The following is a 16,536-nucleotide window of genomic DNA, read 5'->3' as shown; positions in this document are numbered from 1 at the left end:
ACGCCTTCATTCCCATCAGACAGGAGTAGCTTACTGGATATTCACTCAGAATGTGGAAGTCACAGTGTTGGTCTCCTGACCAGAACTCTCCTGTGTAAGTTATAAACCACCTGCCACCCTTCACCCACCTCCTTCAATATATCCTGCCATCTCTTTCTCCTTGAGGCATTTATCTAACTTTCCTTTTTAAATTCATCTGTGCTATTGAATGCAGCTACTCCTTGAGTTCCACAACATTCTCCAGATAAGAGAGATTCTCCTGAATTCCCTGTTGGATTTATTAATAACTGTCTTGTTTTATGGCCCCTACTCCTGGTTTTGCCCACAAATGAAAACCATCTTCTGTGTATCTGCTGCATCGTAACTGTGTGGGAAACTTTAATTTGTGGCTTGTGGTAAGTTGGAATGTCAAGCATTTCCTTCTTACTGATGCAAAGTTGGTTACAGCTCCTAAATATCAGCAACTCTTACCTGACCGCAGATTCATGAGGATACCATATTATTGCATTACAATAAGAGCTGAGAATGCTCAGAACTGAGCTGACTTAACAATGATTCTTTTCTTGGACAAAGTGATTGGAGGAATTTACAATTTGTATCATTGGTATCTGTCCAAAGTATTATATGTTTGGATATTGCATTGATGTATCACCTATTGCTTTAGAGAGGTGAGGTTTGCAGAAGCACGGGTACATACGTGTTGAAAGCAGTAAAAGAGCATTTTTAATGGTGTGATAGTGGATTGAGCTGGAACAAGGTGCTTGGAAGAACTGGTGGAAGGGAGTGGGGAGAATGAAGATGAAACTTGTTCATAATCAGGACATCATTGCTCCTCAGTGTTTGTCTCTTTAGAAAGTTTAGTGTTTTCCCCTTTTTGGTTTGTTCAGTGCTCCAGCACTTTGTCATCAGTTCCTAAGTGAAGTCTTACTGAAAGAGCAAATTTCCTGACCTCTACTTCCTCCTCGCACTGACAGGAATCCCAAGGGGGAAGCAAGCCTGAGTCAGATGAGAAAATCCTCATTAATCAAAAGAGTTAATTTACTGCATTTGAAAAGGCTATCCATTGGATCTCTGCACCTTGTTTAACCCCCTCTCGACTATTTGGTACACTCCACATAGCAAGGTAGTGGAAGCTGACTCTGTAAGTAATCCTAAAAGGGTGGTTTGACAGGTTCTGTAGGTGAGAAACCTACAGGATTAGAAGAATATTGCAGAGTTGGGGAGTAAGTATAGCTTTTCTTTCCAAGAGGTAGTGCAAGCACGGTGGGCTGAATGGGATTTTGCATAATTGTGTTTCCTTGATTCGATCTGATCCAGTTGGCACTTGTATTTTCAACCAGGGATTGTAGCCTTCCGCCAGCATCTTCAGAATTTGGCCAGGACCAAGGGGATCCTGGAGCTCAACAAGGTCCAGATGTTGTACGAGCAGCTGGGACCAGATGAGGATCCTGATGTGTCACCAGCACCACATTTACAGAGTCTCCTCACCAGCCACCATCAGGTAAACTTCCCACCACAATCTGTTTCTAGTCACTGAGGCTGTGAGGGAAATATGATCACTTGATACGTTACCAATGGCTGGGCTAGCCTCTTAACCCGAGAGCAAATGCCCCTGTCATTTGTTCATAACACTCCAATGGAGATCATGAGATGGAGCAAACCCAACTGAGCATTGGTTTCTGTCCTATTGCTGTGGAACACACCTGCTGTCACTCGTACGTACTTCTTCCCAAAACTGGGAAGAAACCCTTCATCAGGTGGTGAGGCATTTATTGGTGTGGTTACCTCCTGTGTTTTCTGTACCATGTCCGTCCCACGCTATCCCTTCATTGCATGTTTCCCACTGTGGGACATCGTTCTGCTGATTCTTCTTATTTTGTCTGTGACGCTTCCGTCTCACTCTTGGCTCTAAGTCAGCTTTGTACCTACACCTCAATCCCAACCTTTAAATGCTTTCCACTTGCCTATGAATTCCAACTATAGTTCTGATCCCCTCTCATAAACCTCCCACATAGACTCAATGTCCACATTCACCTCTGTAGAGTGGACTGAAATGTCTTTGCCTGTGTTATAGGCGCAATACCAGTACTTGCTGCAGAAACGTGAAATATCATACCTGCATCTAACCGCGTCATTTTGGTTGAACTTGCCTCATCCATGTAATGCTGTCACTGCAAATTGTAAGGCAATCATTTAGCAGATTGTGTAAAACAGGAAGGAAAATCTCACTGTCACGTCTTTTGTTATAGGATGAGGCGTCTCATCAAGAAAATGTAGCAATATTCCCGAATGGGGTTCACCCGCATGTGCTGTCACGTCGCCAGAGCCTGGAAACACACTATTTGCAACACCGATTGCCGGTATGGTGTTTTGTTTTGAGGATTTAAGTTAGAGGTCTACAGCATGGAAACAGGCCTTTATGGCCCAACTCGCTCATGCTGCCCAGTTTTCACAATTAAACTAGTCCTATTTGCCTGCATTTGGTGCATATCCCTCCATACCTCTCCCATCCACGTGCCTGTCCAAATGTTTCTTAAATGACAAAATTGTACTCCCTTCCATTCCAGACACTCACCACCCTCTGAGTGGAAAAAATTGCTCCTCCGGACCCTTTAGTATGTCTCCCCTCTCACCTTAGACATGTGCTTGCTAGTTTTAAATTCCCCCACCATGAGGGAAAGCTGTTGGCTATCTTATCTATGCCTCTCGTGATTTTATAGACTTCTATAAGGTCACCCCTCAGTCTCCAACACTTCTTTCTCTAACTTAAGGCAAGGTATTTTGTTAGGAATAAACAAAACCTGGTTACAAATGCATTTGTTCAAAAACAAATAGAGGAACCTCGATTACCCAGCATTCGATTAACCAAATTTCGGATTATCCAAACAAGATCGCATGGTCCTGATGCTTGGCTAACTATGTTATTCAGCATTCGATTAACCAAATGAAATACTCCCTGCACATGTCATTCAGATAATTGCGATTCCTCTGTAATAGCCAGCAGGCAGTCTGTGGCCAAAGAGCCACTCCCCTTGGTGTCACTAGGAACTGTGTCAAAGGTTCATTCACCCGTGGATGTACTGGAACTCTGTGGAGCAATGTGCATTTGTCCCAGTATCTTTTTCCCTACAACTAGAGTTTTCATTGATCACCCTTGCACTTCCTGACCTTCATTGACTCCCAGACTGGCAGTAAATCGTTTACCCTTTGTACGTTTGTCCCCAGTTAGGGCTAACCTTCTGGGGTTGAGTGTAGTTGTTTAATGTTGAGAAGATCAGAAATTAAATACCTTAAAGATGCAGAGGTCAGTGTAACATGATTCTTATACAAAGCTCACAAGAAGAGGCTGAAGTCTCCTAAATCACTCTGTAACATTGAGAAGGCTTATATTTGGAGTTTTCTAGCTCCAGTATTGTAATTCAGAATGGTGCAGGGGCTGTGGGCAGCAGCTATTTAACGGCCTTTGGCCATACCTTCAAGCCTTCTTATGTTCACAGAATCAAACATCCCCTAGAGTGCTGAGGGAGACCATTTGGCACACTGAGTCTGCATTGATTGTGCCATACCCTGTAAATCCACATTTGCTATGGCTAATCTACTTACCATCCACCTCCCTAACCACTATGGACAATTTCAGTACGGCCAATCCATCTTACCTGCACATCTTTGGATTGTGGGAGGAAATCCATGCAGGCACAGGGAGAATGTGGAAACTGCACACACAGTCACCCAAGGCTGGAATCAAACATGGGTCCCTGGCACTGTGAGGCAGCAGTGCTAACCACTGAGCCACCGTGTCGTGTTCATGAAGCTTTGTTCCATTATGACTTCTTTAAGACACTCCACTTCCTGGTGGTTATGTCCTTTTGGTTCAAATCTGTACTGGGCAAGAACCCGGAGTCTCAGCACTGAATAGCTGTGCTTTTGTAAAAATACAGCTGTTAACTTCTGATAACATCAGAACAGGGATCACCTTATATTGAAGATTAAACAGCAAACCACAATCAGAAACTCGCTGTCCATCTGGGAGTGTACTATTCCACACACCCTACGTCCACCTGCATAATCTCTTCTTTACTCCCAAACGAGTCCCTGTCTCAAGAGCAACAAAATGTGTTAACTTAGAACCCATCAGAGGAACACTTGCTGACTGTGTTTCTTTGAATTAGCTGTGAGAACACGGCAGTGTGGGATTACAGTCTTCTGTGCATGCTGCCAAAACAGAGTTATTCTGCTTGAGGTATTGCCAGACCCACGTTGAGCATGACTCAGAACATTATAGTGTCATAACGTGAAAGGAAAATCTGTAAGCTTTATAAATGAGTGTAACGATGAGGTGGAAAATTAGCCTTTGAAACAATGCAGAAGGAAAACTATCCTGCCAGACCCGCTGAGTATTTCCAGTACTTTCTTCCTGTTCACAATGTTGTCGCTACGGCAGCAGTTTTTTTAATCCTGAATTCCCCACAGCTGAGATAATCCCAGGTCAGTGACAGGAGCCCTGTGCTCTGCGTTGGCCGAGTGGGTGATGGGAGACTGGCAGAGGTAGAACAGCAGGCAACAAGAATTGGAGTTGTGGCTGGGAAGCTTCAGGATAAATCTGGAGTAGGCTTAAGCGTGTGAATAAATGTCCAAAGGCCTCAAGTTTAACCTGCAGCTAACTTTCGCTCAACATTGAAACTGTTCACTTTGACAGGACTGAGAGCCTGAGGATTTAAATTTGTTTTCTTCATTAATTTCTTCAATTTTTTTGTTTTTCTTTACTCATGGGGTATTGGTGTCTCTGGCTAGGCCAGCATTTACTGCCTTCCCTAATAATTCAGAGCACAGTTAAGAATAAACCACATTGCTGTGGGTCAGTCACACATAAGCCAGACCAGCTAAGGATGGCAGTATCCTTCCCAAAAGGTCATTAGTGAACCGGATGGATTTTTAATCAACAATTGATTTACGGTCCTCATCAGACTCTTAATTCCAGATATTTGTTGAATCCAAGTTCCACCATCTGCCACGGTAGGATTTGAACCCAGGTCCCCTGAACATTAGCCAACTTTCTGGATTAATAGCCCAGTGATAAAACCACTAGGCCATTGCCTCACCTGTGAGCTTGCCTAAACTCAAGGGAAAGTGAGGTCTGCAGAAGCTGGAGGTCAGAGCTGAAAATGTGTTGCTGGAAAAGCGCAGCAGGTCAGGCAGCATCCAAGGAACAGGAAATTCAACGTTTTGGGCATAAGCCTGAGGAAGGGCTTATGCCCGAAACGTCGAATTTCCTGTTCCTTGGATGCTGCCTGACCTGCTGCGCTTTTCCAGCAACACATTTTCAGCTCTAAACTCAAGGGAAGTAATGTGCAGGAATGCAGAGAAAAGGTGGGGGAATGGCACTTGGTAGATTGCCGTGCAGAGAACAAGCACAGGAGTGATGGGCCAAATGGCCTACTTGTGTTGTAACACTTCTAAGAGTGAAACACATTTTGGCACAGATGGAAATAATGTTTCTATATTTACTGTTCACTTAATGAAAATGTTAAGATTATTCCAGGAATGAAGAGAACATTGCTCGTATACTAGAGTGTTTCAAAATTAGATCTACATATTCTTAAAAATGATTTAATTCATCACAGTTGGGTCTTCTCCACTCACTGGTGCCATTGTTATCAGTGATTCTGAGGCAGGAGTGTGGAAATGAGCATCTCTTCCTGAAATGCTGTGAGGTGGATTTTTTTCGAAAGAAGAAAACTGTAAAATTCAGGTCAATGAAGTTTCTTGCTGTCAAATATTCTTTCAATGAATGATTATTTCCTTTTGTAGATGTCTACAGAGGTAACTTAACCTGCACATTGTTTTGTGTAAATTCTCTCATGACCTGCAACTCTCTGGGATCTTGCCTTTCTTCAATTCTGAATTCTGGCTGACTGTGCCAGATTCCCTCCCCAACCAGCCTTCCTCTCACCATTGGAAACCATCTCATTGCTTATTGAAGTTCAAAGCTACCATGTTTCTGTATCTATGTACCTCTGGCAGAGTACCTTGGTGGTGGTGGTGGGGGTGGGGGACGGGGTGGGGAAGGGGGGGAGATTCTTGCTGTATTGAAGGTGCTGTGTGAATGCAAGTTGCTGTAATTAAAAGTCCATACTATTTTTTTAAACAGAATCCAAGCTTATTGAATAAAGCACAAAACAGCTGCCCACTGTATTGCAAGGAAACCCCCAGGAGTCTCGAACAGCAGCTCCAGGAACACAGGTGAGTCCTGCCAGTTCAAAGAAGCATTCCACGTTGAAAGTTTTTATCCCTGATCCCCAAATGGCAAGTAACTCTCTCCAGTCCTTATTTGGAAAGCTGTGAGAGCCTCCGAATCAGCATGGAGTAAATCCAGTGGAGTATTTCCCCTCTGGTGCTGATCTGTGGTGTTATTAGCTTGTCTCAATTTGCCGTGTGAACACTATCTTCGTTCTAAACCTGTAATCTCCTGTTTCAGGTTACAGCAGAAACGGCTGATTCTGCACAAACAGTCACAGCTTCAGGCCTACTTTAACCAGATGCACATTGCCGAGGGTTCGTACCCACAGAGGGCCCAGCAGATGCCCATACCTCATCCCGAAGCCCAGCAACAGCAGCAGTTCAGTATGGCCCAGCCTCTGAGCCCAGTGCCAGAGCCCTCTGAACAGATGCAGTGCGACCCCTTCCTCAACCAGCACTACAAGCTCCAGCTTTCACTGCAACAAATGGCACCAGTTCAGCAGCCCAGCCAGCCTCCACTTCAATCCCAGGCTCACCTTGATCCACCGCAACAGCAGCAGCAACAGCAGCAAATCCTTCAGTACCCATACCAAGCCTGCGAGATGGTAGGAGGCACCCCTCCAGAACCCAGCTACCCTGAACACTGTCCATACACTTTGGGCCAAACCCCACAGGCTGCCTTGACCTTGTCTGAAAGTCAGGCATGCAGCGCTACTTCTGATTCACCAACGACCTACAAGAACATCACCATCCCTGAACTCCCAGGGCTTTTTGAGTGTGAGATGATGGAGACGGTTGATAGCCAACATGGAGGTTATGTCCTGGTGAACTGACTTCAGTCTTTCTATTTTTTTTTCAGTGTTATTTCACCGAGAAAGAAGGGATGAAGAGAACAGGGGTAATAAAAAGGAAGTCAGTTTAGTTTGTATATTCAAGAAAACACTAAAGTTGATGACCTTTCCTCCTCAAAGCATTAAAGTGGAGAGAATAAAAATCAACAGTGAAGAACTGGTTTGGGCCGGTTCTCATTTGTTGATGTAGCTGTGCTGTGGTCCTGTTGGCTCTTGTGTATGGGTGCTGAGAAGAACAAAAGAGGCAGGAGTAACTCCTAAGGAGCAAACGCACTTTCCTGAGGATGGTACCAACTAACCAAACCAGACAATAAGCACGTAACACTAAATAGGAAGGAGACAGACGGCAGAATAAAGTGTAATGTTTCTGACAACACAGCAATATGTCAATGGGGGTGGGGGAGGGGGGGAGAAGAAACTGGAGTTGTTGAAGAGCTTTGAAATTCCTGAGAATGGTATTACCATCCTAGTTTTTAAAAAAAATTCTCATTAATTCACTGAACATCCAGTCACCTCCAACAAACCCTGGCCAATGCCATCAGCTTGAACTGCCTGGGGAATGTAACACTTTGAGTGGGGAGAACCCTCTCAAAGGGAAAAGGCCTCATCTCCCTCTGAAGTCTGGCCATTGTTTTTCACTACATTGGATGTTCACAATGTCTGACACTTAACATTTCACACCAGAGGATGATCCTGGGTTGCATTTAGCTCTAGGAAGGACACGATGTAGAAGAAATTTTTTTAAAAAGTGCCTCCTACGGGGGCATTTTAGCTGTGCACACCTCTGGGGGTGATGATTTAATGTGTTAGTAGTCGTTCAGTGTTTTGCTTTTCAAGGAATAACTCATTGTAAGTTTGAATTTCAGATATGAGTTGCTGGTTGTTTATTAAAAGCTTTGTACACTTTACCTAGGGTTTTAGAAGTTATACAAGAAATAAGCTTTGGAAACGAAAACCGTTGTGTGAAGTGTGATAGTGCTGTGCCTTTTTTTTGCTTCTTTTTAATTTAAGAAAAACAGACACATTTCTGGAAAACAGTTTGGAAAAAACAATGCCCCATTTATACTCGCAAGTTAACCAAAGTCACTTCATAGTAAATACTTCCGGTTCCACTATGTGGAACCCAGGCCAATATTTTACTGTGTTCCTTTTTAAGTCGATCTATATGTAAAGAGTAAAAAGCAATATTTATTAAATATTTTGAAATGACATTTGTACCGTACATGTACCGTGATTGGTGTTTTGTGCACTGTCAGAATAATTTGACCTCTCTTCCTTGTTTGAAATATGATATCGTCAGGGATTGATGGTGAAGCACTGATCTGACTAGATTGGATGGCTAGCCCAGGCCTATGATTGTGGTTGTGGAAAGGAAACTGTGGATTCCACAGGCCCTCAAGGCCGTTGGTCCATGGTGTTGGATCAGCGCTTCACCGCAAAGAGTTAGCAATGTTGAAATTACCATGTAGAAAATTGTACCTCAGCATTTTCCCCCGACAGCCTGTGTTAAATGGCACAGCAAGCAGAAGGGTTTGGCAGGCACACGGGGAGTTGTGCCTCCAATACAAATCACGCGGCATACACTGTGATTGTATTCTGTTTGTGATGTTATAATGAGTCAGATGGTCAACAGCCACAGCAACAGTGCCATCTCTGCCAAGTTTCCAGCTTCACCACAAAGGAGGAATGCTGCCAGGATTCAGATTAGTTACTCTTTTTTTAAAAGTGTTGGAACACACACAAAGGCATCGTCCTACTTTTGCTGCCTCTCTCTTGCTGTTGTTTCTCTTGTCCCATTTTCATATCTGTTTGCATCTATATGTAGGATGGCAGGTCAACAGCAGACAGTCTGTGTCTCCTCCACGATGTCCAACACTGATATCATTCTGTGGCGATGACCGTCCAAAGGGTGAATCGTATGAAATTTTGGTCTTCCTTCTCCCTGTTATCCCATTATTCCCCCATTTCCACATAGTCATATTTCATACTCCTGAGGAAACTTTGGCCTGGAGGGTTTTCTTTATGGTGGGGGAGAAAGAGTTAATTTTTAAAGAATTTATTTTTCTGACCTGCTTTGGAACACTCCCTGCCATGACCTGCCTTTTCACAACTAGAGTTCGGGTACAGTGACTCTGTACCAACACTGTTCTACTGTCAGTAGAGAGTGCAAGTGGTACTGACTGATGACCTCCTCCCTCTTGAAAGGAAGACTTCTCCAATTCCAACCCCAGGATGGACCAGCTGAGACCAAGTGGAAGCCAGCCTCCATTTCTCCAACCACTCCCCACTTGCAAAAACAAAGAGTTCAAATCCCTAGATATTCAAGAAAATTACAGTTCATAGAATTTAAGCATAGTTCTTCACATTCGTTTTGATGTTCATGTGATTTTTTTTTGCAAAGAAGATTTGAATCTTGAAATTCTGCTTTGCAATACTAGCACCTGAACCCCTAATATGTTTGAATGCATTTGCTTCATCCGTTGTTTTAATGTGCTGTCCCTGTTTAAAGCAGAAGCATTTGATATGAATTCATCAGTTTCCAGGCCTTAACAAAGCTCCTGTTCCTTGGCTACTGTCCAGCCAGTAATTTGAGATCTGGAAACTGTGTGCTGAAGTAACAAGAATTATTACACACAGCCTTTAATTGCAATGTCGTCTTCCCCTGAAATATTACTACTTTCCTGCTGCCCCACACCTTTGATTGAGTGATTAGAAGCAGGATTTCAGTCTCTGCTCTCACTTCATTGCCCTGGGAGCTGGGTTTAGGCCATGTCAGGATTCATGCTGAGGTGACCTGTGGGAATGAGAGAGACATGAGTGCTCTGTGCCTCAGTGTAGACCCACAGGTTGTCCCCCATTACACTTTAGCATTGTTTCTTCATTGTATACAAGAAAACATCTCGTGTTCAAAACTCAAAACCGACCGGAAGGTACATGAGCAGTCTGAACGTGTGTAATCTCATTTCGCGATTTCTTTTCCTGAATGTGGGAAGGTCCCCAAATCTCATATTGGCAGGTTTATCCCTGAGGGAGTCTCACTCAACATCCACAGCAGCACAATGGGTAGTAGATGGGAGTGAGCCTGAAATCCTGGATTGGAAGGTTCCGGCTGCTGCTCGCAGTCATGAGAATGGAGATCAAGGCTTTGATCATTGGCTCTTGAATGGCTGAATGCTGTCATGTCTTTGCCGACAAGGTCAATGCAGAAGCTTGTGTATGATCATTCTGTTTCTCATTTAAGAAACTATATAGAAGTAACTATACTGCAGCATGTGGGAGATTGTGCTTTTTTTTTCAGAACCATAAAACTGTATCCAAGCTGAAGAGCAAGGGTTTAGCACAAGAGAAAATGAGGCAGGTCAGTTAACTGATAGCAATGCAATTCTAAACAAAAAGGGAATTGGAAGGGGTTCTAAAGAAAGGCCACTGGATCCTGAACTGTTAACTCTGTTTTCTCTCAGGCAGATGCTGCCAGGCCTGCTGAGTTTTCCCAGCAACTTCTGGTTTTGTAGCAATGCAATTCTGTCTTTTTCTGTACCCAAGGTATTTAGTTTTCCTGCTCTTCTGCTTGTGTTTGCCAAATAACCAAAGGGATGTTGGTGCAAACAGGAAGGTGCATTTCAAGACCGGAATGAACGTGTCCATATACTCCTCCACAAATCACTAGCTTTTACTTTCTCACCTATTAACAGCCGTGAGATGACACAAGCTCAGTGTAGTAATCTTTCCTTGTAGCGACTTTGATTTCACTTCCATTCTGTATTTTGTAAAAACACAAAAGAGTCTTCTGTCCAATTTATGAATTAGATGTATAAAAACGTGTATTTTTACCTTTATAATCTTTTAATACAATATGTACTTTGAAGAGACTTTGGTGCAACGTATAAGGGGTAAATGTATACACAGAGATAAGTGCAATACGTGTGGTACATAGGATGCATTCTGTTAAATAGTTGATGCTTCAGAAATGCACTAGTTCTATATGCTCTTGATGTATGTAAAAGCTGCTTTTTTTTTACAATTTAGTAATTAAACAATAGTGTTTTGTTTCTACAACAAAGAAGTGTAATACACATTATGGACCTTGTGAAGAAAATTGCGCGCTACGGTTACAGAACTGTGTATTATAATTGTGTGATGCTGCCTTTTTTTTGTCAATGTTACACAAAAGGAGAGAATTGGCAGTCTTCAGTACCTCGAGCAAGTTTTCGTACGATGTTGAAATAATGAGAATGACATTTTTTTGAATTACTCGGCAGACCGCTGTCCCAGACTGCTGGCGAAGTTGCTGCTGAGATTATGGCCGTTTGATAAGCAATCTTTGTACTGTTAACCAAAGGATAATTTAAATAGGTAATTTACTTCAAGGATCTAACTGAATACAGTTCATGTACTGGTCCAAATCCCCAGTTTGATTGAATCAAGAATAAAGGCTGTAGTGTTTTGAGCAATAACACTGAGTAATTGTCTTGTATAACAACAAGGTGGCGTGACGGCTCAAATTTCTTGGCCTACTTTGAACTGGCTTAGGTATCTCTGCAGTTCCCCACAATGTGCTGATCCGTACTAGTGCTGAGTTCCTCAACTGCTGGCAAGCATCACCCCAAGGAAAACTCCACTGAGCTCAGTGTTAGCCTCACATGTCGGCAGGCCTAGGGAAGGGGTGGTTGGAGTTTGTCCCGTGCATCTACTAACAGTAGGTTAGGTCAGTGGGACTACACACGTTTCCCCAAGCAAAAGGAAGTTTTTGCCAGGCATGCAGAGTTGGCCGGAGTTATGAATTGGGGACAGTTGAGGCTGCAATTTTCTCTCTATCTTATGAATGGCCAGGAATCTCTCCCTGTCTTAACCACATGTTTCTGGCATGTGGTGGAAGAAACAAGTTTGAGACTCATTCCCTTTGGCTGATAATGAGTATGCCTTGCTTTGACCATCATGTCCTGCAGTGAACTTGAACCCAAAGCTTCTGGGTTAGAGGAAGTACACTACCCACTGCACCATTAAACTTCCCAGTTAAAATATAACTGGAGTGGTAGTCACGAGACTCAGACTAATGTTAGTGCAATGTGAGTTCAAATCCCCCCCACAGCAGCTGTGCAAATTTCACCTCTATTAACCAAACCACTACTGATTTGTTCTAAGAACCCATCAGGTTCACCGATGAGCTTCAGGGGGAAGAAGACCATATCCTTATGTAACATCACCTACAGGCTTGTCTCATGGCCCACATCTCCTTTGATGCTTTTTCAGTGTTTGATACAGTGACAAGTGACTTATCATTCCCTTCCGAAGGCATTTCAGGGATGGACTTAGACATCCCGAGAATGAATTTCTACAAGGTGGTGCAGCGCGTAGCTTGACAAAATGCCTGCAGCTGAGTTAAAAAGGTACAGTCTACTGCTTTAGGATCTCTGTCCTGACTGCACAGACCTGCACAGATTTCTCTACTCAAACAGAGCAAAAGTATTGGACATGGAAGGATTTTAAAACATGATGTGCTGTCATGCACTTTAATTTCTGTTTGCAAACCTATATAAATAATGGAGACTCTTCTATAGATGGGAATGTCTCTGTGTTGAATAAAGATTTTCCCTTATTAAATACCTTAAACACACCAGAAAAATAAACATTAAATGTTGTAGAATAAATTCAATCACTTTTCATGGAACTCAGCAAATATTCTTGCTGTTGAATGGCAGGTGCACCAATAGTTCATAAATGCTCAGGCAAGTAACATTATTATTTTTAAAAATGAAACAAATATATCCTCTGCTCTCCTGCCAGGCCAGTTGAAATCTTGTGGAGATGTTCACTATTGTGCTGCAGTTGAAGTCCACTTGGCAGGAATGAATAGCAATGTCTTATTTGCCAGCTGGATTAGTGATTGGGTTTCCCACTACTAATGAAGTCAAATGGTACACATGGCAAAAACTGGGCATACTATTTCATCGTCCTGCTGCAGGACTTTACCAGGAAATTGAGCTGTTTATTCTTTTGCTGTTTGCTCTCAGTAAATCGGCTGCTGTGCTTTCCTGTGTATCAGTGCAGCAGTTTGAGACTGCTGGGAGTATGGTAAGGTGCTATATAAACAGAATCCTCAAGCAATTGTAATTACAGCATAGCAGGAGTCAATTTGGCCCCTAGAGCAAATGTTAACTCATTGCAAAAGCCATTTATTGAGTCCTATTGGCCAGCCCTTTCTCTGGTCTTGCAATTATTCTTTTTCCCCTTTCATGTATCTTCCTTCTCTGAAAGCCGTAAGTGAATTTACCTCCTCCGTTTTCCAGGTCTTACTGCTTTCTTTACAGTGATTAGTTTTCCTACATGACCTTTGTGTTTTCATTTTGCCAATCACTCCCGGTCTGTATCCTGTGATTATTGACTCTTCTGCCAATGGGAGCAAATTCATTCCAGTTGCTCCATCTTGACATTCCTGAAGAAGGGCTCATGTCCGGAACGTTGACTCTCCTGCTCCTTGGATGCTGCCTGACCTGCTGTGCTTTTCCAGCAACACATTTTCAGCTCTCAGGATAACCCCAATCAAATCTCTTTTCTGTACTTTTTATTTACCAATCTATCCACATAATAACTAAAGTCCCTTATCTCAGTAACTATCCTAATGAATCTTTACTGCATCTCGCTCTTTCTGAAAGTATAGCATCCAGAATTGGAGCCAGTGCTCAAATGTGTACAGGAAACAGAAATAATCAAGTCTACTCTTTTTGGAAATCTCTATCATTGCCCTGGAAGCAGTAGACATAAGCTGTCACTTTTGTATAAATTATAATCACTAGGTTTAAAATGAAACGAGCACCAAAGAGAGGGAAATGCTTCTACTTCCATGAGTGTTTAGGAAATTTGGTCCATTCACAATTATAACTGACTGCAGAGTTCAAATTGTAACACTTGCACAGTTGAAATAATCTTCAAAAAGAGAATTTGCACGCATGTTCACAATCAGCACAATTGGGAGTGATTCTGCTCAGCGTTTTTTTAAAATGAGTTTGTAGGATGTGGGTGTCGCTGACTGGGCCCAGCATTTATTACCTGTCCCTAGTAGCCCTTGAGAAGGTGGTGATGAGTTGCCTTCTTGAACTGCAGCAATCATTGTATGTGTACCTACAGCACGATCAGTGCATTGTTAATAGGTGTTGGGATGTTATGTTGTGGCTGTACAGGACATTGATTAGGTGCTTTTGGAACACCTCATTTAATTCTGGTCTCCCAGAGGTAGGAAAGATGTTAAACTTGAAAGCGTGCAGAAAAAAAATTTACAAGGATAGGCCAAATGCTGGCAAATGGGACTAGATCAATTTAGGATTTCTGGTTGGTGCAGACCAGTTGGAGTGCAGTATCGTGCTGTACAATTCTATGACAATGCCCTTAGAAATGGGATTCCAGAATTCTGATCCAGTGATGATGAAGAAAAAAGGAATAAATTGGAAATGACTTGGAAGGGAGCTTGCAGGTGGTGCTTTTCCTTGTATCTGTCGCCCTTTTCCTCCTCGATGGAAGTGGTTATGGGTTTGGAAGGTGCTGTCTGAGGATCTTTGCTGAATTTCTGCAGTGCAACTTTTACATAACAAATACTGCTGCTCCGGAGCAGCTGGCTGGTGTGTCTCAACTGAGCTTTTATTGGGAATGCTGATGACAATGTTAGTCTCAAGAGGAAATATTCCTTAACTAATAAAGATAAGGTTTGCACCAACAAGGTTTTGGTGATCCCATGGCATGATACATAAAACCTGTTTGATGGGTAGCAATTAGCACAGTGCATGATAAGAGGTGCAGGTTTATCATTCCTTCGAAGTGATGTCACAGGTAGGCAGGGTGATGAAAAAGGGTAAAACATGAGGTCTGCAGATGCTGGAGATCACAGTTGAAAATGTGTTGCTGGTTAAAACACAGCAGGTTTGGCAGCATCCAAGGAGCAGGAAATTTGACGTTTCGGGCATAAGCCCTTCATCAGGAATGACTTGGATGCTGCCTAACCTGCTGTGCTTTAACCAGCAACACATTTTCAAGGGTGATGAAGAAGGCATACTTGCCTTCATTGCTGAAAATGTGTTGCTGGAAAGGTGCAGCAGGTCAGGCAGCATCCAAGGAGCAGGAGAATCGACATTTCGGGCATGAGCCCTTCTTCAGGAATCTGATTCCAACACCCCCATTCCTGAAGAAGGGCTCATGCCCGAAACGTTGATTCTCCTGCTCCTTGGATGCTGCCTGACCTGTTGCGCCTTTCCAGCAACACATTTTCAGCTCCTCTGAGCCCCTTCCAACACCAGCACATCCTTCCTCAGATATGGGGTCCAAAACTGCTTGCAATATTTCAAAGGTTGAAAATGTGTTGCTGGTTAAAGCACAGCAGGTCAGGCAACATCCAAAGAATAGGAAATTTGACGTTTCGGGCATAAGCCCTGATGAAGGGCTTATGCCCGAAACGTCGAATTTCCTATTCCTTGGATGCTGCCTGACCTGCTGTGCTTTAACCAGCAACACATTTTCAACTGCAATATTCCAAATGCAGTCTGACCAGCATTCTCAGCAGTACATTCCTGCTGTTGTATTCTATCTCTCTTGTAATGAATGCTAATATTACATTTGCCTTTCTAACTGCCAACCAAACCTACATATTAACCTTAAGAGAATCCTGAGCTTGCACTCACTAATCCCTTTCTGCTTCAGATTTCTGAAGCGTTTCCCTGTTTAGAAAACAGTCTATAACTCTCTCACACTTAGCCACATTGTATTCCATTTGCCAGTTTTTGCCCACTCTCCTAGCCTGTCCATGTTCTTCTGCAGCTTCCCTGCTTCCACTACGCTACCTAACTTTCCACTTTTTTTGTGTCATCTGCAAACCTAGCAATGAGTTTCACAGTTCCTTCATCCAGATCATTCATGTATAACGGGAATAGTTGTCCCAGCACAGACCCCAGTGGAACTCCACTAGTCACTGGTTGCCACCATGAGAAAGATCCCTTTATCCCCACTCTTTACCTTCTGCCAGTCAGCCAATCCTCAATATTTGCCAATACCTTGTCCTTAACACCATGGGCTCATATTTAGCAGTCTCCTGTGCAGCATCTTGCCAAAGGCCACCTTAAAATCCAAATAGATCACATCCACTGGCTCACCTTTGTCTAACTTGCTCATTACCTCCTCAAAGACTTCTAACAGATTTGTCAGGCATAACCTCCCCTTGATGAAGCTGTGCTGACTTAGTCCTATTTTTCCATGCACTTCCAAACACTCAGCAATGTCACCCTTAGTAATGGACTCAAACATCTTACCAACAACCAAGGTCAGTTGAACTGGCCTACAGGTTCCTGTCTTCTGCCTCCATCCTTGCTTAAAGAGTGTTGTTACATCCTCTGGGACTCTCCCTGACTCTAGTGATTTGTGCAAGACCACTACCAATGCTTCTACTATCTCTGTCAGAGGAGTCGTA

The 16,536-nt window shown here is 43.1% G+C and overlaps 1 protein-coding gene across 1 annotated transcript in view; it reads left to right on the top strand.

Moving 5' to 3' along the window:
• Positions 1-11,531, top strand: part of sik2a (salt-inducible kinase 2a) — a 148,728-nt gene extending 137,197 nt beyond the window's left edge. Inside the window, exons 12-15 of the mRNA XM_060846697.1 lie at positions 1,341-1,501; positions 2,250-2,360; positions 6,149-6,240; positions 6,476-11,531. Of these exons, the coding sequence (XP_060702680.1) occupies positions 1,341-1,501; positions 2,250-2,360; positions 6,149-6,240; positions 6,476-7,070 (959 nt within the window). The 3' untranslated portion in view covers positions 7,071-11,531. The remainder of the gene's footprint in view (positions 1-1,340; positions 1,502-2,249; positions 2,361-6,148; positions 6,241-6,475) is intronic.
• Positions 11,532-16,536: the final 5,005 nt, after the last annotated feature.

The sequence above is a fragment of the Hemiscyllium ocellatum genome, chromosome 29, assembly GCF_020745735.1.
Source record: "Hemiscyllium ocellatum isolate sHemOce1 chromosome 29, sHemOce1.pat.X.cur, whole genome shotgun sequence".
NCBI lineage: Eukaryota > Metazoa > Chordata > Chondrichthyes > Orectolobiformes > Hemiscylliidae > Hemiscyllium > Hemiscyllium ocellatum.
The sequence above is the reverse complement of the archived record's forward strand: the minus strand, read 5'-3'. Positions and strand labels throughout refer to the sequence as shown.